This window comes from Micromys minutus, assembly GCF_963924665.1.
Source record: "Micromys minutus genome assembly, chromosome: 19".
Lineage (NCBI taxonomy): Eukaryota > Metazoa > Chordata > Mammalia > Rodentia > Muridae > Micromys > Micromys minutus.
Genome location: NC_137954.1, coordinates 19,305,226 through 19,328,717, shown reverse-complemented (window position 1 = coordinate 19,328,717; position 23,492 = coordinate 19,305,226). Strand labels below are relative to the sequence as shown.

Below are 23,492 nucleotides of genomic sequence, written 5' to 3'. Positions count from 1 at the left end.
ATTCTGACAGAGGCAAAGGGAATCCACCTTCAGTGATGAGGGTGGGATGTGGTCCAGACGCTCGAGCAGAGCCAAGAGTTTAAAGACGGTGCTTCTGATGGAGAAATAATCCCTTAAAAGCATAATTCCCCTTCAACTGAATAAAATATTTTTGGAAAGTGCTTCAGGGAAATTGCTGAGTTCTTAATTATGCTTCCAAGTAGACAGCCTAAGACAGAGTATGCCTGGACTCTACTAATACTGTTTTCTCTCTCTTTCTCGGCCATTTCTTCCTGTGCAGAGAAAATGTGGAATAACACTTTGAAATTACAATCCCAGATCGGCACTTATGCTGGACTCTCGGTTGTCTAGGACACATGGGGCAGTTTTTTAGCACTCTAAACATTCTTTTTCTCTGTAATATGAGACCATTAAAAATCGCCCTTGCATAATTTTCTTAATTAAGAGAAATGCAGTGTTACGCATAGTCAGGTAGAAACAGCATTCCTGAAAAAGCTATTACTACGAGATCCACAATGGCCAGTTCGCCAGACCCGGGAATCCTCACTGGAGTTTTCTGAGGCATTTGGCATCTTGCTTGCTGATTGTCTGTTGCCTGCCTGATATTCCTTTTGAGGACCAGATTCCCACACACACCTTGAAAAAATGCTTATTTAAGGACTCCAGTAATTTTTATGAGTGCTCAAACCCAATAATATGTCCCTAAAAGAGAGCCTGAAACTCAGATTAGTATGTTAAAAAGACGAAATGGCTTGCTATTCAAATCCATAGGTCTTTCTCATTTTTTTTCATGAACTATTTGACTCTTGGTGGATAAAAACAATAAAAAGATTACAAAATGATTAGAGTGTATTATCAGAAACTTCAAATAATTTGCCATAATGTCAAAATAGTAAAAGACACTTTCACAAATGTTTAGTTTTTCTTAATAAACCAGTGGAAAAAGTTGCATATGCTAACGTAAAATAATTGTGCCAGTTGCTTTCCAAAAGATGCTCATGAGAGGGATAATGGAAAATTACTGACCAGAATACAAAAAAAAAAAAAAAAAAAATGCTCATTGAAGAGATGTTCCTACTCTCTGTCAGTACTAACAGCACAGTGGCTGGACATTTACAGAGAGGGAACGGTACTATGAGCTCCTCCAGGTTAACTCTTTCGGGCCTTGGTGTCCTGGAGTGTCGTCCTGTTAGAATCTTCATTAGAAGGAGTCACAAAACAGAACTACTAAATAAAAAATAATGATATATTTAATGATAAGATATGTTACAAGTCAAAAAACCTTCCTTAGCTGCCTTTCCAACTGTAGAGCAGTTCATCAAATTGTGTGGAAGTTGAAATCTGTTACTTTTGGTACGAAATATTTTATTTATAATCTTTTATAATAAAGCTTAAGGTTGCAAAAATGTATTTGAATGTCTCTATGCATTGTGATATTTTATAGCATTTCAGAACCAATTTCTGAGTATTACTGTATTATGAATTCTTCCATTCCCTGTTTTTATAATTCTTTTTCTTTGATTTCAATGTTTGTATTGCGGCATTTTTTGTGTTTTCATTATATTTTAATAGTAACTTGTAAAGGATTTAAAAATCTTGTTATATTTGAGAGTTCAATAATCATTTTACAAGATTAAATCATTCTTTCTTTCTTGTCTTATCTTGTATTTGCAAGTTTTATCTTGCCAGAAACAAGCAAACACACTGATGAGTTTATTACTGTCATCCATGAAAAAAAATTTCTAAAACTTCAAAAGAAAGGAAGTAATCACACATTTTGAGATGATTTATTAAAATGATACAAACTAATATAGTGGGTGAGATATTTGAAAGTGACCTTCCAGTACATCCCGGGCTTATTGTATTAAGCTTGTAAAGGAACAAATCATATCTGGTACTAATACAACTTCCTCCCTTTATTGGAAATGAAAACGTTGAACTCTGCTGATTTTTCTCTACCAAAGCAATTACATTTTCTAGAAACATGGAGCAGTTACTTAAGAGTATTGTTGTGTCCAGCCAGGGTTTTCTGCTGGATAGCACTGAAAAAGCTTGTGCTTCAGGGAAAGGAGTATTTGATTTCAATATCAAGAATCCACTGAACCTTCCTTGCTGTTTGTTTACATACCTTCAATTGTGATCATGTTTATTGTCACAGCACTGTTTACCTAGTATGAATTGGGGCGCGCATCATCTAATTAATATCTATATTTTTTCATAATTGTTAGTGTTGTTTAATATACTTTTAAGATCTTTTTCAGTATAGATTTATATTTTCTTGGTTATTTTATTTATTTACATTTCAAATGTTATCCCCTTCCTAGTTAAACCCCCTACCCCTTTCTCCATCTCCCCTGCTTCTGTCAGGGTTCTCCCCCATTCCACCCCCTCTTGCTTCAGTTCTCTAACATCTAAGCTGGGTCATGTTATCCCAGACACCTGCTCTTAAAAGAATTGTGGTGAATGGCATATGATACACTGATTAGCCCAATGTTTGTTAATGATATCAGATAAATGTCAAGTATTTCACAGTTTTTTTAAAACAACTTTATTTTACAAAACAAAGATAAATGTACAGATATTAAAAATTTTTTGCTTAAAATTATACATTTTTGTCAGTACTTTTTTTCACATTTTTTATAACACAATAAAAACCTTTTATTTTGAGAAAATAGAAATGGATTTTCTTATTCTTTAAAATTATGTTTCAAATATGGTATTTAAGGGTTTGTTGTGGAGAAAGAGGAACACTTCTCCACTGCTGGTGGGGTTGTAAACTTATACAACCACTCTGGAAATCAGTCTGGCGGTTCCTCAGAAAAATGGACATAGTACTATCTGAAGACCCAGTTATTCCACTTCTGGGGATTTACCCCAGAAACGCTCCAACATACAACAAATATACATGCACCACTATGTTCATTGCAGCTCTATTTATAATAGCCACAAGCTGGAAAGAACCCAGATGTCCTTCAGTAGATGAATGAATACAAAAATTGTGGTACATTTACACAATGGAGTACTACTGTGCTATCAGAAACAATGACTTAATGAAATTCTTAAGAAAATGGATGCATCTAGAAAATATCATCATGAGTGAGATAACCCAGTCACAAAAGAACAAACATAATACGCAGTCACTGATAATGGGATACTAACCCCAGAAAGCTCTGAACACCCCAGAAACAACTCACCGACTGTGTGAAGTTCAACAACACAAAAAAGGAATTTATTTTAATTAAAATAGAACTGTATCACATCCCCCTTTCCTCTCTACATCCCCTCCTAGTCTCTCTCCTATCCCCTCAAATTAATAACCTCTTTTCCTATATTATTGTTACATATATACATGTGTGTATGTATATGTACCCACAAATACTTAATTACATCCTTAGAAAACATATTCAGAAAAAAAAAACTAAAAAAAAAATAAAAACAAAAAAAAGATCTTTAATGCATACTAATAAAATAAAATAAAATAAAGGTTTGTTGTTGTTGTTGTTAGCTCTTTGGGAAAATGTAAATTTAAATGATAGTAGTGCATATCAGCCAATCAGATGGACAATTATAAAATATAACATAAAAAGACCAAAAAAAAAAAAAAATGCAAAGAGAGCTGTGGCTATGAAGCAAGTACATTTCTTTATGCTCAGGAGAATAAAACTGGTGAGATTGCTTTGGAAACATAATTACTAAATCTGATCTATTCCATTTCCAAATATGCACGTGATATACATTTGCCCCTAGAGTTGCATCAACGATCTAGTCTAGGATGACATAGCAGTGCCACTCAGTAACTTAAATGAGAAAGTATGTATTCCCCATCAGTGCAGAGTTGGACACTCCATGACATCATGCAGCAATGAGTATGAACATGGCAGATGAAATATGCAAGTATAATGTTGAGAGAAAAAAAATATTAAAATGCTAGTGGGCTGTTGGTGTACGACGGCTCCCTATCATTATCACTATTAGGGACTCAGAGGTATAGCATATTGTAGTTATATGACAATCAGAGAAGAAATTTGATTCCCTACTACTATTGTGACTTAATTTGGATCAAAAGAATAAAATTGTTTGTGGAAAGTCTCTTGCAGTCACTAAGAGGCAGTGTGCACTCAGCCTTTTCTTTTCACAAGTTCTTCAATTCTGAGCATTCTGTTTACTAGCTGAACTCTCTGTTTTGTTTTGTTTTTTATTAAAGGGGTTTTGCTGAAACAATATATACTGGAATCCAGAACATGTATTTATTTGTACTTTCTAATATCCTTGAACCACCTAAGAAGAACAATATATAAAACAAAAGCAAAACTGTCTCCTTTGTCTCTAATATTACCAACTAATAGAATATTAATGTAAATAGTTGAGACAAAAAAGACTAAACTATATTGACAAGTAAACTATTATTTAAATAGTTTTATAGGTACTAAGCAGTGTTCTGTAGGTACTAAGCCTCTGGCATGCCCATTATAGAGGTTAGGTTTTTACCTCAAAATGAGAAATGCCACACAGATGGTAAGTTAGATTTTTAAAGTTTTATCTCATTACCTAGATTCAGATTTGTTCCCTTCAAAACTCAACTATTTAGACCTCAGAACTCAATATTGAAGGCAGTTTCTGTCATTTATCAACCTATATACCCACCAATCCATCCCATACTGTAGACACTCTATCTACCCAGAGCCTATTGTGTATTATTATTTTAATATGCAAGAAGAATTCACGCAGCAGGTGTTAGGACATGATAAGATCTGAGCTACAGAGGATCAGTGGGTATAAAATGAAAGCCTCTGAGGACCCTTCATCACATATAGTGAGTAATTAAATATGAAGAAATGAAGCAATGACTGATAGATCTTAATTTGTACTTCAGATGAGCCTATCAGATCAGAGAATGATATATAGCGATCAGTTTTCTCATTCCGTCCACATACTGGAATGAATTTGAGTCTCTAGGCTTGACAGCAAACACCTTTATCCAGAATTTCACTTATCTGGCATTTTCTTAGGAATTTGAAAACAGAATGATGTACTTCATGACTTTTGTTCTTTATGAGCCCACAGAAATATAAGTAAGATAAGAAAAGTATTGAAAAATAACATATAATGTGTGAAGTCATGTGCTCTGTCAGATGATAGATAAAACAGTTCTGTGAAGGATTGCTGACCTCCAGATACTTGAGTTTTAAGCACACCACTCCAAAGAGCTTGTACTTAAGCTGCAAGAATGAAAGCTCAAAATTGTTTTCATGTATTCTGAAGCATTGTGACTAAGCTAGAATACTTTGCAAAGATAACTCAGTAGTGTTAGATTGAAATCGGAAAAAAAAACAGCTGTATTATTAGTTTTATTTTTCTATTATTTGATTTTCAGCCAACGAGCCTAGAAATTTCCTCTTTAAGTTGTCTTGTGCTGCTTGAAAGACTGTCCCCTGTTGCTTCCTCACACTTGGTATTTGCATCCATGAGCCTTGGACTCTGATCACCAAGCTGAAAGATGGAGGGTTACATCACTCATTTACATTATTACCCTCTAGCCCCTCCCAGTACAAATGTGACATTTCAATTTTGCACACTTCAACTCTCCTTAAATCATCTGTATAAAAACTTCAAAGGTTGATTGATGATGAATGAACCATTGTCTCCTCGAGCACCCGGTTCTCATTAGCCTTTAGAGTCTCACTTATTAATAATGAACCTTGAGGGCTGACCTGGTGGGATAGCGGCAATTCATTGTGTTCCCAGCTGTAAGGTCTGGGTTTGGGAACGTTACAGAATCCATAGACCAAGTCCACTCCAGAGATGATGTATTAAGTATCACAGGTGGATGATGTGATCTATATTACTTCTGAATCATTATCTGCCAACAGACTCATGTAGCTTAAGTTGATGACAGTGAGAAAGATATATTGCTTCATCTCTGAGAAAGTCCCATAAATGATTGTGTAGCTTCACTTTGAAAATGGGCTTTGTGTTTGTCTTGGAATTTTGATTTCTTGGTTGTGTGCTTTATCTTGAATAGGTAATGTAAGTCTAATATATACAGAATTTAGATGTCTGCACTGTAACTAGATGAGTGTGATGCTTTTAATGTGTATTTTCATGGCTGTTTTCATTCTACAGTTGACCTATATGGTGCACTCCTACAAAATGAGACATTTAGATACACAGCCAGAGATTGATGTAAACTATTTCAGTCCTGTTTATTAGATTTTTATTATGTCATCATGGTTAATAGTACTTTGAGGCATATTTACTACCAATTCCACTATAGAGACCAAAGTGTCATGGATAACTACATTTATAAAAGCTGTTTCGAAAATAAGAGTGTGTCAGCCACTTTTTATATAGTAATGGGAAATAGTATATTGGGTTAGAAAAATACTTTCAGCTTCCTAAAACTACTGGGAGGTCACATTCATCAGTATTTTTAGTAAGGATGTCACATCACAATTAAGCTACTTCATATATGTCAGGGGCAAATACAAATATTATACAACAATTACTTTTGAGGCAATATATTTGCAATATTTCACTGATTCTATTAAAAGAAACGATCTGGCAATTCACTATAATAACTGGTTTCTGGAAAAGTAAATATCAGATAAATTTATTTAAATAACAAGAATATTACCTTTGACAGACTCGTGAAAAGATATTTAGAGGTGAAAAACATTCAAATGGTCTTGTTTTAGGATTTAAAGATAAGTTGCTCTTGTTCTCTTTCTTTCTTTCTTTTTTTAAAATCCACTCTCTGTAAAACTCCAAAATCTTTATACAAGTTCAAAGTCTCTGAACTGTGCGATATTATGAAATCAAAAGGAATTAAATATGTCCTTATATCAAGTTGAATGAACTAGGAAGATGTCACAATCTGACCAAAACAAAACTGAAATTCAGTATTATAAATAACTCAGTGTCCAATGTCCAGGGTTCACTCATGACAACAAAAGCACTGGGTTGTTTCTCTGGCTCTACTGTCTGAAGCAAATACAGACCATCACCTAGGCTGAGATGGCAGCATTCCTTGGCTAATGTTGTGGGTTATCATCCAACTATACTGATAGCACCAAAGGCTATCATGTTCTCTTTCAAATGTTATTTCTACAGTTTATAATTTCCTCAAAATAATTTCAGATGGTTTATCAGATAGACTCAGGATTGATTATTTCAGTGTAACTTAGGCTTTCCCATAGTTATACTACGAAATGTGTGTAAGTTTAAGAAAATTTGGGCCAACTAGAATAACTCAAGTCATCATTATTCAAGTAGTAGCTAGTAACTGCGTTTGGTGCATGGAATAGGTTCATAGGTTTAGTGATATTTCTTCCGGGTCAGAAACCATTCCTTAGAAGTTTTATTTTTTTTTTTAATTAAACTGATCAAGTATTTTCTCACAGACAATGATAAATTAACACCTTACAGTTTTATAAAGTGATAAAATCAGGCAGACTACATAAGATATTTTAAACAATTATGACAATATTTCCTGAAAAATATTTTGGTAGACGTGTTTTTAAAATTGAAATAATTTGTTCATTAGTTCATTCCTATAATGCAATGAGAATCTGTTTTCAGACTGTGGGAGTTTGACATTCAAAGTAGAGAAAGGTATACATCATAAAGATAAAAGGCTATTTCAGCTAAAGCAGAATAAATATTCAGCATTCAACCCAGAAATGAATAACTCTCCTGACTAGAATTTTTGGGAGGAAATGATTGTTTTAGATCTCTCAAGGCCAAAATATCATCCTGATTTATTGTGATTATGTCTTAGTTTGAAATTTTAATTTGTAAGCTTGTTTTACAGTTATCCGTGTCCCTTTTTTGTATTGCTTTTCTAAGAAGAAAAGCTTTCCAATGTAATACTTCTAAGAAACAAATGTAAATAATAGTAGTTGATTCATTCTGCTGCAGAAGGAGATTTGATGAGATTATTATTCATCATAATACAATCTGAGTCTATTTGGGATTATTTTGATAGAAAGTAGGAAATGAAGGGGATGTTTATTCCATGTGAACAATTTAAATTAAAATATGATTCATGAAGTATATGGTTTTGTAATGTTTGAATAATAACCTCACCCTTTGTATTTTTTTCACAGAATTTTTTCCAAATATAGACTGAAAAATAACCTTCATTTCCTAGAGAGGAGTCAGAATACTCTTTCTTTTACCCTAATGGAGAGTTATTCCTGTAGCCTAAGAGCATCTCCCAATGTGTCATGAGAAAATTCTCAGTATAAGACATGCACAAAGTTTCACATAGTAACTTATGCAGGAAGGATTTTACAATCTTCCTTACATCTCCCACCTACTCTGAAGAAGGTTGGATTCTCAGTCAATGAAAAGTCATGAACTCATTGTTAGAAGAAGGACAATGATCTATTTTTTCTTTCTTTTTTTTTTTTTTTTTCTTCTCTCACAAGAAGTGGAACCAACAGGCAGTGCAATGATTGATGATAAGAATGGCTCTCATTTTGAAAGTGGAACTCTTTGAAAAATGCAAAATAATCTTAAGGATTTTATGCATGCAAAGGCTCTTTGGATGTGCCACCAATTTTGCATCCTCAAATATTAGTGTTGTTATGTATTCCTCTATCCATTCTTTTCACACTAGTTTAAGACACCATTTAAATATTTATCTTGATCCCCACAAACAAATGGAAGAAAATAACAATATTAAAAATAGTTGGAAGAACTGCCCAAAAAAGATGATTCTCAAGGCTACACAGGAACATGACTCTCTTTCTGCACTACTATACTCTGGTTGGGATTTATTGGAAAGTAGTAATTCCATAAACTGTTGTTTTCTTGGACTTTCACAAAGTACCCAGTGAAGAATTTTTTTTGAACAATGAAATAAATTTAAAATTTTAGATTTAGCAAATTTTATGACAAATATCCCTCACACAATAATTAATATCACAGATATTTTATACAGATAATTTAGCATGTACTTTCTCTATCTTTATTTTTTTTCTCCCTTAGTCTCCACCCACCTACTATTAATCCGTTCCCCATATCTCTTGCTCTTCAAGCCTGTGTACATTCTTGTCTTCCTATATAATATCCAAGCTTCACATATAAGAAATAAATATTGGTATTTATCTTCTTGCATTTGACATTTTATTTAATATCATTGCAGCAACACTTCAAGCAAATGCCATAATTTTATGACTATTCATAGCTAAACAAAGTACCATTTTGTATAAACAACAAATTCTATCCATTTCTTTAGCTAATCAGTGAATTGAGTGAATTGTAGCTTCCTTGTATTTTTGTCTCATGCCTAGATTCCAGTGCCAAAGAGAAATACAAAACATCTTGATTTGTATTATTCTTCATGTTTGATAATTTTTAGATGAAATTGATAATGTTTTAGATGAGAGAATATTTTGTTATAAAACATTTATTTTATTTTATTTATGCTAGTTAATAATACTAAATGTTAAATGTAGTAAATCTAAAAAGGTCGCTTTTGAAGATGTTTATCAAAAGTCTTGAGTACTTTCAGTGTTTATGAATATATAATGACATTTTTTGAAATTTGTTTTAATGACTAGCACAAAATAACAAGAGTTTCTTAAATAATACTAGTTAGTTCATACTTTGGCACATTATGTTATCATTAAATAAAACAAAATAATAATCTATACTTAATGTGTAATATTAAAACAAAGCATCAGACTATGAAATATTACATATAATTCATGGTAAACTCACAGAAACTAAGAATGTCTATCAAAATGTTGAGTTTATTTATCTATATTAGATTAGTTAATAGTTTTAGTATGTGCTTGTCAAGCATTGATATATAAGTAAAGTGAAGCAATGAAAGTATTTTTAAATCATAACTTAGGCTGCTTCTGTGTCTAACATTGAAAAATGGAGTGATGCTTTTCTGTTGGCTAACACTTTTAATAAACAAGTTAATGGCTGTTTTTTTTTTTTTTCCAATACAGAAATACTGAGTGGTGGAGTCTATGTAGACCAGAACAAGTTCCTGTGCTATGCTGATACTATACACTGGCAAGATATTGTTCGGAATCCATGGCCTTCCAACATGACTCTGGTGTCGACAAATGGAAGTTCTGGATGTGAGTACCATTATCCCATCATCTTTTTATACATTTATTCATTTATTTGTTTGTGTGTGTTTCTATCTGTCTATATGTCTGCCTTTTTGTCATGGTTCATGAGGAGAAGTCACAGGACAACTTGTGAGAATTAGTTCTTTTTATCCAGCACATCGGAATTGAAATCAGGTCATTAACATGAGGTCTAGCATCTACCTGATGAACCATGTCAACAGCCCAGATCACACTATGTAATGACTTAAAATATTATATTACCAGGTGCTATAGGGAACGTCTTGTTCAGCATTCGATTAGTGACATTTTAAAATCTGAATTTGTTAGAAAACTCAGTTGTTTCTTCCTCTGGTTTTTTGGTCATACAGTAAATTTCTGACTAGCACTATTCTGCTAATTATGCTTTTTCAGAATTATCAAACTTTAATCTCTCCCTAATGTCCCATTGGTGATGTTTTATAACAATTCACAATAACATGACTATCCTAGATTTCACATAGAAGAAACATTTCTACCTTCTTAGTTTTTAATCAAACATAAACTACTGAATTCTTCCTATATTGATGTTTTACGCTATGTCCATGTAAGAAGTTTTATCAGATTAATAGTGTTTAATATGTTGAGATGTTAAACAAATAGTTTCTGAACTATTATTGAAAACTCTGCAAATGATTCTGCCCAGGATCTCTCATTTTCATAAAGCAGCCTTTGTTGTCACACATTTATTAGCACTGACATTTGTATGAGAACTGAATCTTTATCAAGTATTAACCTGGGTTTTGAATTTCTCATCTGTTATTTTATATTTCCCACCTGAAATCATAACTGTCTCCACATAGTTTTATAATTATTTGCAATAGTGCTGATTGTGTTATGACGCTTTTATGGGAAATCAAACTCCAAGGGACAATTATTAAATTTCATGATGGCCATAATAACATAATGAGGAAATATGAATGTATTTGATCAAAACTGACAGCTGTGTTTTTAATAAAAGGCTAAAACCTTTTTTGTGAAAGTAGAATAACATAATTTTCTTGTCATCTTTAAAAAGAAATGTGTATGAGATTCTTTCTTTGTAGTTTTCAGTCAACCTACCAGGTAAAATTTCATTGGCTTTTTTTTTTTTTTTTTTTTTTTTTTTCATTTTAAATCTGCTTGTGCTCACAATGGAAAAGCTGTGGATTAGAAAGGACTATTGTTTCCAGGTGGCCTGCAATATAAGCATATTTTATAGGGCAGAGGCTGTATTGGTTGAATGAGAGAACAGCTTGCTGACTCTCAGATTCTCAGAATGACTGGCCTTTAGGCATAAATGAGATCATGTAAGAATAGAGTCTGAATCAGAATCCGGAAGGAAATCACACTACTGTCCTTACAGGGCTTGAGGCAGAAGAGGTCTGTGGGGATAGTACACATTCACTGATGGTATTGCTCTGTGCTGTGCTTTTGGAGGGCTAACTTGGATGATTAGACAACAGTAACCAGACATTTTGTTTTGCATGTAAAATTTTCAGATGCTAAAATTATAAATGCACAAAGGTTTCATAATCAATGGTCCATTACAAATAAGCCACTGATTATTTTCAAGATATTATTACTGACATAGCTTTAGATGGCAAGTCATTCCATCTACTATATGATATTATATCTGAAAATAATGTATTAACTATTGTTGCACACTAATTTTTATAATTTTGTACTAAAGTCAATGAACACATATATATAATGTTACACATATATAGATATAGATATATATGTAGATATAGATATAACCTGTGATTTGTGTTTCACAATGGAGTTGTAATTCTTATAGTTTAATTCTTATATTGGTACTAGATAAAATTAATTTAATAGAAATTATTATTAATGAATATATACACTCATGGCCAAAGGCTTTTAAGTTTTCTCTCACATAATTTTAGGGATCATACACATTCTACTTAGGCCTATGTGCTTCCTTGGTTTTCTTGTTACATTCCCCGATAATAAACACATTAGATTTCTTTCCATGATTAATAAGCCTGTCATTGTGGTAAGACTAAGTAAAATCGAGTGGCTTAGTTTCATTATTATATTTTTATTAAACCTTATTTGTGTAATTGTTGCCACCTCCAAACATTAAACACTATGTTCTATAGAAAAAACTTTCTTGAGAAAGAAGAAAATCAAGTCTGAAAACATTTATTAACTACATTTATTACAATATCACTCTTGTAACACCTTTGATATTAATGTATTTTTATGAAATAGATTTACTCTTTTAAGATTGAGCTTTGGTATACAGTTAATATGCAATCAAGACAAGTATAGAGAGACATGATTTATGTAAATTCATACATGCAATCAAATTACATAATTTTTTGAAATATTTTAAAGTTAGAACATAAATTAGGGAAAAATGTAAAACATTTGAAAACCTAAGTTTATGTACATAAGTCCAAGAGGTAACTATGAAAACTACTGTAAAATGTATATTTTATATAAATTTCATGTGGTTAAATATTTTAATTCCCTAAAATTTGTTTTTAAATTCAGGTATACACAATAATTCTAACAAAATATCATTAAAAATTCATTGAAAAAAAAAACTAACATTCAATCTAAGAATCTGTTACAATAGAATATATCAATGCCATGTGTCATCTGGGCTGTTAATAAGAAAGTGAAGGCTTAAGATGATAGTATAGTGAAATAAAATATAATGAGATTAGATAAAATATATATCAAAGTTTATTGATTGACCCTAGAGGGAAAAAACTTTTCAAAAACATCCTGTGTGTATCCTATGTGATGACTTATTATCAGACAACATTTTAAACAAAAAAAAATTCTATGAATTAAAGAAGTATCATTAATTTCTGAATTCTAGAAAGGAGTAATTTATTTCTCACCAGTTCTTAAATTTAGTTGTTCTGGCCAGAACAGAGAAATTTTTTCTTCATTATGTAATGGAGACTTTACTTAGTTCATGTGAAATACCTTTCTAATAGTTTAGTGAATATTTATTATAAACAATTATACATGCATGAGCATATGATATGTAAAATGTCTACATTTCTTCAGCAGATTTTCCTAATTTCTAATTTCATGTCCTTATGACTTTTTGGATTTCCTGGTGTCTGTTGTGCCTGCCCTCTCCCTTCTGATTTTATTATTGTTGATTTCAAGCTTTAATCCATGGTGGTCTGATAAGACACAGGAGGTAGTTTCCTGGCTGTTGCATTAAATTGGATATTCTCTGTGACTTTCAGGTCTTTTTTTATTAAAAAATTTCCCATCTTTTTATTTTCTGAAGAACTATCTATTTGTTTCATTAATTATTTGTAGTGGTCTCTTTGTTTCTGTTTTACTGAATCCAGCCTTACTCTGATTATTTCTTGCCTTCTAATCTTCTTAGGTGTGCTTTTTTCTTTTGTTCTGGAGCTTTCTAGTGTGCTGTTAAGTTGCTAATGTAAGATCTCCTCCTCCCCCTTCTTCCTCTTTTTCTTCTTCCTCCTCCTTCATGTAGGCTCTTAGTTCTATGAATTGTCTCTTAGCATCACTTTCATTGTCTCCAATAAGTTTGGATATATTGTATATTCATTCTCATTAATTTGTAGAAACTATTTGATATTTTTTTTATTTCTCAATTAATGCATTTTTCATTTTACATTTTAATTGATTAATTAATTAATTAATTTACATTTCAAATGTTATCTTGGTTTCCAGTTTTCCCTCTGAAAACCCTTGTCCCACCTTCTCTTCCCCTACTTCTATGACGATGCCCCCCACCTAATCTTCCTCTCATCTTACCCTGCTGCCATTTTTCTACTTTGGTGCATTGAGTGTTCATAGGACCAATGGCCTCCCCTCCCAATGATGCCAAATAAGACCATCCTCTGCTACATATGCAGCTGGAGCCATGGGTACATCCATGTGTACTCTCTGGTTGGTGGTTTAGTCCCTGGGAGCTCAGGGGAGGGTGGTCTGATTGGTTCATATTGTTGTTCTTCCTATGGAGTTGCAAACTCTTCAGCTCCTTCAATCCTTTTCCTAACTCCTCCATTGGGGTCACCATGTTAAGTTCAATGGTTGTTTGTGAGCATCTGCCTCTGTATTTGTCAGGCTCTAGCAGGCTATATCAGGCTCCTGTCAGCAAGCATCACAATAATGTCTGGCTTTGTTGACTGTATATGGGATGGATCCCCAGGTGGGCAGTCTCTGAATCACCTTTCCTTTAGTCTCTGCTCCACTCTTTTGTCCCTGTGTTTCTTGTAGATAGGAGCCATTCTGAATAAATATTTTTCAGATGGGTGGGTGCATTCAATACAGAGTTCCTCAGTTTCCACTAGTTTGTAAGCTTTCTCTTGTTTACATCAAGCTTAATCCATGGTGGACTAATTGAAAGCATGGAGTTATTTCAATGTTCTTGCTTGTATCTCTCTAGCCTTGCCTTGTGTCAACATATGTGGTCAGTTTTAGAGAAATTTCAATGAGTTGATGAGAAGAAAAAGTATTCTGTTGATTATGAATAAAATATAGAGGTTGTCCTCAAGTAAATGACAGACACAACAAATAACTTTTCACCTTGTTATCCCAACACTTACTGATGTCAGCAAGCTCTTATATTCAAATTAGATTCCCAAAACTTCCCTTACAGAAATGAGAATATATGTGCAAATGTTCTATACATATCTGTTATGTTGATTTGGTTTATCACATCTGTTAGCTCCAGTATTTCTGTTTAGTTTCTGTGCGGTTGAACTGTCTGCTGGGGAGAGTTGGGTGCTAGAATCTGCCCTCAGAGTGTGAGAGTGACCATGGGACTTCAGCTCTAGCAGTGAGAGCAAGATACAAGGACAACTTTGTGGCAGCCACTCTTCCTGTCCTCTCTGCACTTCCTTACTCAATATTTTGATTTTTCCCTAAAAGGGGAACATAACTGTAGCATTTTGTTTTCAAAGCTTCTTTGTTGATTTGAAAGCAGATGTATGTAGTATCAGTTTATTATATGACTATGTCTTCTGTCACCTGATTATGAAATCCTATTATAAAGCCTGCACTGCAGGGTATATATTAAATTTGAACTCAGTATTATATTCCCTTTAATAATAAACATTAAGTATATTTAGTTATCTTTCACCCATTTATTTATTTATTCAAATTAATTATCTTTTAATTATATTTAATATTTTTTAATTAATCATTTTATTCATTAGCATTTCAAATGATATCCCCCTTCCTGATTATGCCTGCACAAACCCCCATCTCATTCATCATCATTCCCCTTCCCTTTGCCTCGATGAGTGTGCTCTTCCACCCACTCACCCACTCCTAGCTTACTGCTCCAGTCAGAATGGCTAAGATAAATAACTCAGATGACAGTAGATGCTGGCAAGGGTGTAGAGAAAAAGGAACACTGCTCTACTGTTGTTGGGGTTGTAAACCACTCTGGAAATAAGTCTGGTGGTTTCTCAGAAATTTGGACATAGTACTACCTGAAAACCCAGCTTTTTCACTCCTAGGCATATACCCCAAAGATGCTCCAACATATAACAAGGATTTTTTATAATATATAAACATGCTCCACCATGTTTATAGCACCCTTATTTATAATAGCCAGACGCTGGAAAGAACTCAGATGTCCATCAACAGATGAGTGGGTACAGAAAGTGTGGTACAATGGGCTATTAGAAGCAATAACTTCATGAAATTTCTAGGCAAATGGATGGAACTGGAGACTATCATCCTGAGTGAGGTAACCCAGTCACAAAAGAACATGCATGCTATGTACTCACTGATAAGCTGATACTGGCCCCGGAAAACTCTTAATACCCAAGAAATAATTCACAGACATTATGAAGCTCAAAAAGAAGGAAGGCCAAAATGGGGATGCCTCAGTTCTTAGAAAAGAAAACAAAACTCTCATGGAAGGAAATTCAAGGTCAAATAGAGGAACAGGGATTGAAGAAAAATCATTCAGAAACTGCCTCACCTGGGGATCTACCACATATGCAGTCACCAAATCCAAGCACTATATCTGATCACAAAAAGCACTTACTGGCAGGAACCAGACAGAGATGCCCCCTCAGGGACTAAGCCAGAATCATATAGATACAGATGAGCATGCTTACAGCTAACCATTACTCTGAACCCAGGGATCCCAATTGGTTGCTAAAAAAAGGACCTAAGGAGATGAAAGGGGTTGCAACCTCATGGGAAGAAAAACATTATCAACCAACCAAACCCTCCAAAATTCCCATGGACTAAAACACCAACCTCTGTGTGCACTTTGAGAGATCTACTGATCCAGCTGCATATGTAGCTGAAGATAGCAGTGTCTGGCAACCATGTGAGAAGAAACTTTTGTTTCAGAGAGAACATGTTTCCCTAGTGTAGGGGAATGCCAAAGCAATGGGGTAGAGGGGGATCAGAAGGGAGTGCACCTTTATGAAGGCAATGGAGGGGGGGTTGGATAGGGGTGGGCAGGGTAAAGGGATAACATCTCAAATGTAAATACAGAGTATCTAATAAAAAACAAGACAAGAAAAGGGAAAATATCTATTCCTGGCAAATAGACTGAAGAAGCAAACAAGTGGGCCATTTTAAGATCTGACAAAATAGGCTTCAAATCAAAACTAATCAGAAGATATAGAGCAAGACAATACATACTCATCAAAGGAAAAACCCACAAAGCGAATATTGTAATCCTAAATGTGAAATAGAAGTAGAAATTAAGTCTACCAATCAAAATAAGACCAGGGCCAGATGAATTCAGCTGGATTTCTACCATACCTTCAAAGAATTAATGCCAATGCTCCTCACACTCCTCAAAATAGCAATTTAAGGTGCATTACCTAGTTGTTTTTATGAGATGACAATTACCCTGATCCATAAATCATACAAAGATCCAACAATGACAGAAATTGCAGACCAATTTTTCTTATGAACATAGAAATAAATAAATTTTCAATAAAGTACTTGCAAACATAAAAAAAAACAACAAAACTAAACTAAACAAAAAGAAAATCCTCAGGATCAAGGGCCTCTCCTTCCACTGATGTCAGATAAACTCCATCTTCTGCTACATATGCAGATGGAACCATGGGTCCCTCCTTATATACTCTGGGGGTTATTCCCTGGGAGCCCTAGATGGTTTAGTTAGATCTTATTGTCCTTCATATAGGGATGCAGTCCCCTTTAGCTCCTTTACTTTTTCCGCTAGCTCTTCCACCATGGTCCCTGGGCTCAGTGTGATGGTTGGGTATGAGTATCTGCATTTGTATCGGTCAGGTACTAGTAGAACTTCTCAGGTAATAGCCATACCATGTTCCCGTCAACAAGCAGTTCTTCGCATCATCTCTGCTGTGTGGCTTTGGTGTCTGCAGATTGGATGAGTGTGGGGCAATTTCTGTCTGGCCTTCCCTTCAGTTTCTGTTCCATATTATGTCCCTGTCATTCTTTGGAGCAACATTTCTGGGTAAAAATTTTAAGATGTGTAGCTGGTACCATCCCTCTACAAGGGCCTGTACCGATCTACTGATGGTGGTCTCTACAGGTCGTATCTTCCCTTTGTTGTGTATTTTGGCCATAGTCTTCACTCTTGTGTCCTGGGAGACACTCACTTCCTAGAGTCTGGAACTTAGTAGTGGTTACTCCCAGTTCTCCATCCCCCACTGCTACATGTTTCTATTCTATTTCCTGACTCTGTACTTCTGTCTCTTCCAATTCCTAATTTTCCCTCACCTTTTCCTTCCCTTTCTCTCCCTGCAATGTCCCTTAATTACATTTTTTTTGTTTATTTCTTTTGAAACGAAGTCTGATAGATCAGGGTAGCCAGAAGCTTGTGATTCTCATGCCTAGGAAATGCCTTTGTTGATTTTTAAAATAATTTTCAAATGTCATACAATGACAAAATATTAAAGAAGTAATATTATCTGAATTGATTAAAAGTAAAATATATTTTGTGATATTCTACATTTGGTCTTTTATATCTTCACAGAGAGATGTAAAGTGTTGTTATATTTGTGAATATCCAAATAATTCTAACCCTGGAAATGTTGAGATTACACTAAAAATGATAGGTTAAGAAAAGCAGTTAAATTTCTTATATAGTAACTGCAGTTCAATGATTAAAGGTGTTTCTGGCACAGGTTATGTTGCACAGGAGAGGTGGTCTTCCCCAAAGAAGGATATACCAATTCCTTTTATAGTGTCAAATAGTCAGACATGAAAACAAATATACAAATAGCTGCGTATGGACTCAAGGTAAATTAAAAATGTGTATGTGTACATTTATGTTTATGCACATGCATGTATATGTCTGTAAACTGCATATATACATGTATTAAGAGTTAATGTAAAGAGAAGCTATGACTTAGAAGAGCAGGGAGGGGTATATGATAGGAGTTGACTGAGAAAGAGAAAGGATTACTGTTGTAATTAAATTATGATTTCATAAAAAGGAGCTAAATTATTATAAAGAAAAAGACTTATCATGAGTGGGAAAAGAAAATATTTTGATTCAAATTGGTTATTAATAAAGAGATTTATTAACCAACACAGAGTTGATTTTTTTAAAGAGGCAGAGATTGTAGATAACACTTATTGTAGTATTTCTAATCAACTGTGTGAACTGAATGTCAGCTATGCAGACTAGTCACTAGTACCCTTGTGCATCCTTTCTGGTTTCTTTATAGAGTGTAAAAAGAACTGTTTCTGGCACAGGTTATGTTGCTACGTGCATGCCCATCTTTTTTTCAGTCAAAGAGACTTCTGGGACCTCAATTTCACAATGTACTAATATTTTCAGGTTTTTGTGTTCATTCTTTATTTCCTAAAATTATTTTTAATATTTCAATAAAAATTTGAAGCCAAAAAGCTGCTTACCTATAATCATAACACTGTAGTGAAGACATTCAAATAGCCTCCTTTTAATGACACATTGAAAGTGAGGAGCCTGAACCTGACCCTGTGCCAGAGTTCTCTGTTCCCAGACCTGCCTGAGAGAAAGCTGGTCCTCCAAGAGTGCTGGCACATGAGACCACCACTTCTGCTTAAATTCCTAGTCCAAGAGGAACCTGCCCAGAGCCCTCAGGACACAGGAATCAATAAGCAGGTTGGGGAAGGAACCTTCTAGTTTCAATCTTCACCCTGTGCTGACATTGTACCACAGCACTCTGTACCCAGACCCTGCTTGGAGAGAGCTGGTGCTCCAGTAGTACTGAGACACAGGGGAAGCCACTGTCAGAATCAGTAAGACCAGCTAACACCAGAAATAAGCAGTTGGCAAGAGGCAAGTCCAAGAACCTAAGCAACAGAAACCAAGGCCACTTGGCATCATCAAAACCCAGTTCCCCCACAACAAAAAGTTCTGAATATGCCAATACACCTGAAAAGCAAGTTTTTGATTTAAAACCCACAACTCATGATGAGTTTAGAGGACTTTAAGAAGGCCATAAATAAATCCCTTAAATAAATATAGAACAACACAAGTAAATAGGTAGAAGCCCTTAAAGAGGAAAAAAACAAACAAACAAACAAAATCAACCAAACTGGTAAAAAAATTAAACAAAACCACCCAGGATCTAATATCAGGAATAAAGCAATAAAGAAATCAGAAAAGAGACAACATTGGAGATAGAAAACCTAGAAAATAGATCAGTAGTAATAGAAGCAAGCATCACCAACAGAATACAAGAGATAATATAGATAATCTCAGGGGCAGATGATACCATAGAAAACATTGAAAGTAAATACAAAATGCAATAAGTTCCTAACCCAAAACATCCAGGATATCCAGAACACAATGAGAAGATCAAACCTGAGGATCATAAGTATAAAAGATAGCAACAATTCCCAACTTAAAGAATCAGAAAATATCTTCAAGAAAATTGCAGACCCTCCTAATTTCTCTCCTATCCCCTCAAATTAATAGCCTCTTTTCCTATATTACTGTTACATATATACATATGTGTATGTATATGTACCCACAAATAATTAATTACAACCTTAAAAAAGTATTCATATACTTTTATGCAAAAATGCTAAAAATTTGTACATTTATCTTTGTTTTTTTTTAAAAAAGTAAAAAAAACATGAAAGGAGTTTAGGAGCAACTGAGACACAAAAGAATTATTAACCCAAAATTAGAAAAAAAATTACAGAAGAAAACTTTCCTAAAGAAAGAGATTCCCATAAACATAAAAGAAGCCTTTAGAACTTCAAATATATTAGAGTAGAAAGAAAATTTCTCCCATCATATAATAGTCAAAACACCAAATATACAAAACAAAGAAATAATATTAAAAGCAGTAAAGGACAAAGTCAAGTAAAGGCAGTCATATGAGAATCACATGAGACTTCTCAACATGATTATGAAAACAAGAAGATCCTAACAAGATGTCATACAGACCTTAAAAAAAACACAAATGCCAGCAATTGCTATTATATCTAGCAAACCTTTCAACATAGATGGAGAAACCAAGATATTCCATGACAAAAAATTATATAATATCTTTTCACAAATCCAGTCCTAGAAAGGATAAAAATGGAAAACTCCAACATGTGGAGGGAAACTATATCCTAGGAAAAGTTAGAAAGTAATCTTTCAACTAACCCAAAAGAATACAACCAAATAGACATTATTCCACCTCTAACAACAAAAATGACTGAAACACCAATCATTGGCTCCTAACATCAATGGACTCAATTCCCTAATAAAAAGACTTAGACTAACAGACAAGATATGAAAAGAGGACCCAAGGGGCCTGGGAGGGGGAATGGGAGTGGGAGTCAAAGGGATAGCATTTGAAATGTAAATACAGAGAATATCCCATAAGAATGAAAAAAGAAGACCCAGCATTTACCTGCATACAGGAAACACACCTCAGTGACAAAGACAGCACTAACTCAGAGTAAGAGGATAGAGAACAATTTTCCAAGGAAATGGTCCCAAAAACCAAGCTGGAGTAGTCATTCAAATATCAAATAAAATCAACTGTCAGCCAAAATTTACCAAAAAGATAAGAAAAAACACTTCATATTTATCAAAGGAAAAATCCACCAAGATAAAAATCTCAATTCTGAATATCTATGCACCAAAGGGTACCTTCATTCATAAATTAATCCTCACTAATGCTCAAAGAATACATTGCATCTCACACAATAATAGTGAGAGACTTCAATACTTCACTCTCATCAATGGACAGATCATGGATGCAAAAACTAAACAGAGACACAGTGAAACTAACAGAAATTAAGAACCAAATGGATTTGACCTATTTTTATAGAACAGTTTATCCTAAAACAAAATAATATACCTTCTTCTCAGCACATCATGGTACCCTCTCCAAAATTGACCATAAAAATCAGTCACAAAACAGTTCAACAGATACAAGAAGATTGAAATAATTTCATGCATCCTATCAGAACACCATGGATTAAGGCTGGTCTTCAATAATAGCAAAAACAACAGAAAGCCCACATACACATGGAAACTGAACAATGCTCTACTCAATGATAACTTGGTCAAGGAAGAAATAAAGGAAGAAATTAAACACTTTTTAGAATTTAATGAAAATGAAGGCACAACATTCCCAAGCTTATGGGACACTACGAAAGCAAGGCTAAGAGAAAAATTGATAACTTTGTGTGCTTCCAAACAGAAACTGGAGTGAACTTACATTAGCAGCTCTACAGTATATTTAAAATCTCTAGAACAAAAAGTAGCATATATACCCAAGATGGGTAGAAGGCAGTAAATAATCAAACTCAGGGCTCAAATTAACCAGGTATAAACAAAAAGAACTGTACAAATAATCAACAAAACTAGGAGTTGTTTCTTTATGAAAATAAAGTAGATAAAGCCTTAGCCAGACTAACCAGAGGGCAAAGGGAAAGAGAGAGAGAGAGTGAGAGGGAGGGAGGGAGGGAGGAAGGGAGGGAGGGAGGGAGGGAGGGAGGGAAGGAGAGAGAGAGAGAGAGCAATTTAACAAAATCAGAAATGAAATGGGAGACATAACAACAGAAAGTGATGAAATTTATGCAATCATTATTTCCAAAAGCTTATACTCAACAAAACTGGGAAGTATGGACTAAATGGACAAATTTCTAGACAAATAAGAGGTAGCAAAGTTAAATCGGGATCAGATAAAGCATCTAAACAGTTCCAATTTCCTTAAAGAAATAAAAGCTGTCATTAAAAGCCTGCAAACCAAAAAAAAATAATAATAATAAATAATAAATAAAAAATAAAAATAAAAGAAAATAAAAGAAAGAAAATAAAAAATAAAGCACCCAGGACCAGATGGGTTTAGTGGACAATTCCATCAGACCTTCAGAGAAAACCTAATAATAATACTCTCCAATCTGTTCCGGAACTTTTGTGCATATATACAGCAACCAAACCCAGACAATATTGTTGGTGCCAGGAAGTGCATGATGACAGAAGCCTGATATAGCTGTCTCCTGAGAGGCTCTGCCAGATCATAAAAATACTGAGAAAGATGCTCACAGCGAACCACTGAACTTAGAATGGGGTCCCTAATGAAGGAGTTAGAAAAGGGATTGAAGGGGCTGATGCAAAGCCATAAGAAAAACAATATCAACCAATGAGACCTCATGAATAATAAACCACTATCCAATCCATAATCAGCAAAGGATGGCCTTGTTGGGCATCAATGGGAAGAGAAGGTCCTGCTATGGTTTGATGCCCCAGTGTAGGGGAATGTCAAGGTGCAGGGATAGGAGGGTGTAGGAGCACCCTCATAGAAGCAGGAGGAGGAGGAGGAATGGGATGGGGAATATTGAGAGGAAACCATGAAAGGTGATAATGTTTGAAATATATTTGAAATGTAAATAAAAATATCCAATAAAAAAGGGGAAATAAAGAAAGTTATGTACATGCCTTTCCCCTCCTATTTCCATATTTTTTCTTGTTCATGTGTGTGTGTGTGTTTGTGTGTGTGTGTGTGTGTTTGTGTGTGTGTGTGTGTTTACTTACATACTGAAGGACATTTAGGGAACTCAAAACTGAAAGACAAAAAGTCACAAAATGAGTTCTATGTTTTGTATAAGGTAACAAGCCATGAAGGGTTTCAATCATGGGAATAAAGCACTGGACTTTCAATTTACATGTTTAGAAATGAAGCATACACACGTAGAGATGGAATTCCTAATTACTGGCCAATAGAGAGGTTAGGTGCCTCATCTATCAAAAAATAAATAAAAATAAAAATAAAAAATCACTTTCCTTTTAGTCTTTTCAGCTGGGATAGAGAGGAGCCTGCTGGCTACCTTAGAGAGTTGAGACCGGAACTGTCCTGTCTCTACAGGGACACGGTGAAGCTGTATAAGGAGGTCAAGCTGATAAGCCACTTAAGGAGCTTTTGAACCTAAATTGTTGTTAGTAGCTCT

At 34.3% G+C, this 23,492-nt stretch overlaps 1 protein-coding gene across 2 annotated transcripts in view; it reads left to right on the top strand.

Moving 5' to 3' along the window:
- ERBB4 (erb-b2 receptor tyrosine kinase 4) overlaps positions 1 to 23,492 on the top strand; it is a gene marked incomplete at both ends in the record, with an annotated part of 1,001,312 nt that overhangs the window by 653,250 nt on the left and 324,570 nt on the right. For both annotated transcript variants that reach the window (XM_080932825.1, XM_080932824.1), the window contains one exon: positions 9,966 to 10,100. In XM_080932825.1, coding sequence (XP_080788951.1) covers positions 9,966 to 10,100 — 135 coding nt within the window. The remainder of the gene's footprint in view (positions 1 to 9,965; positions 10,101 to 23,492) is intronic.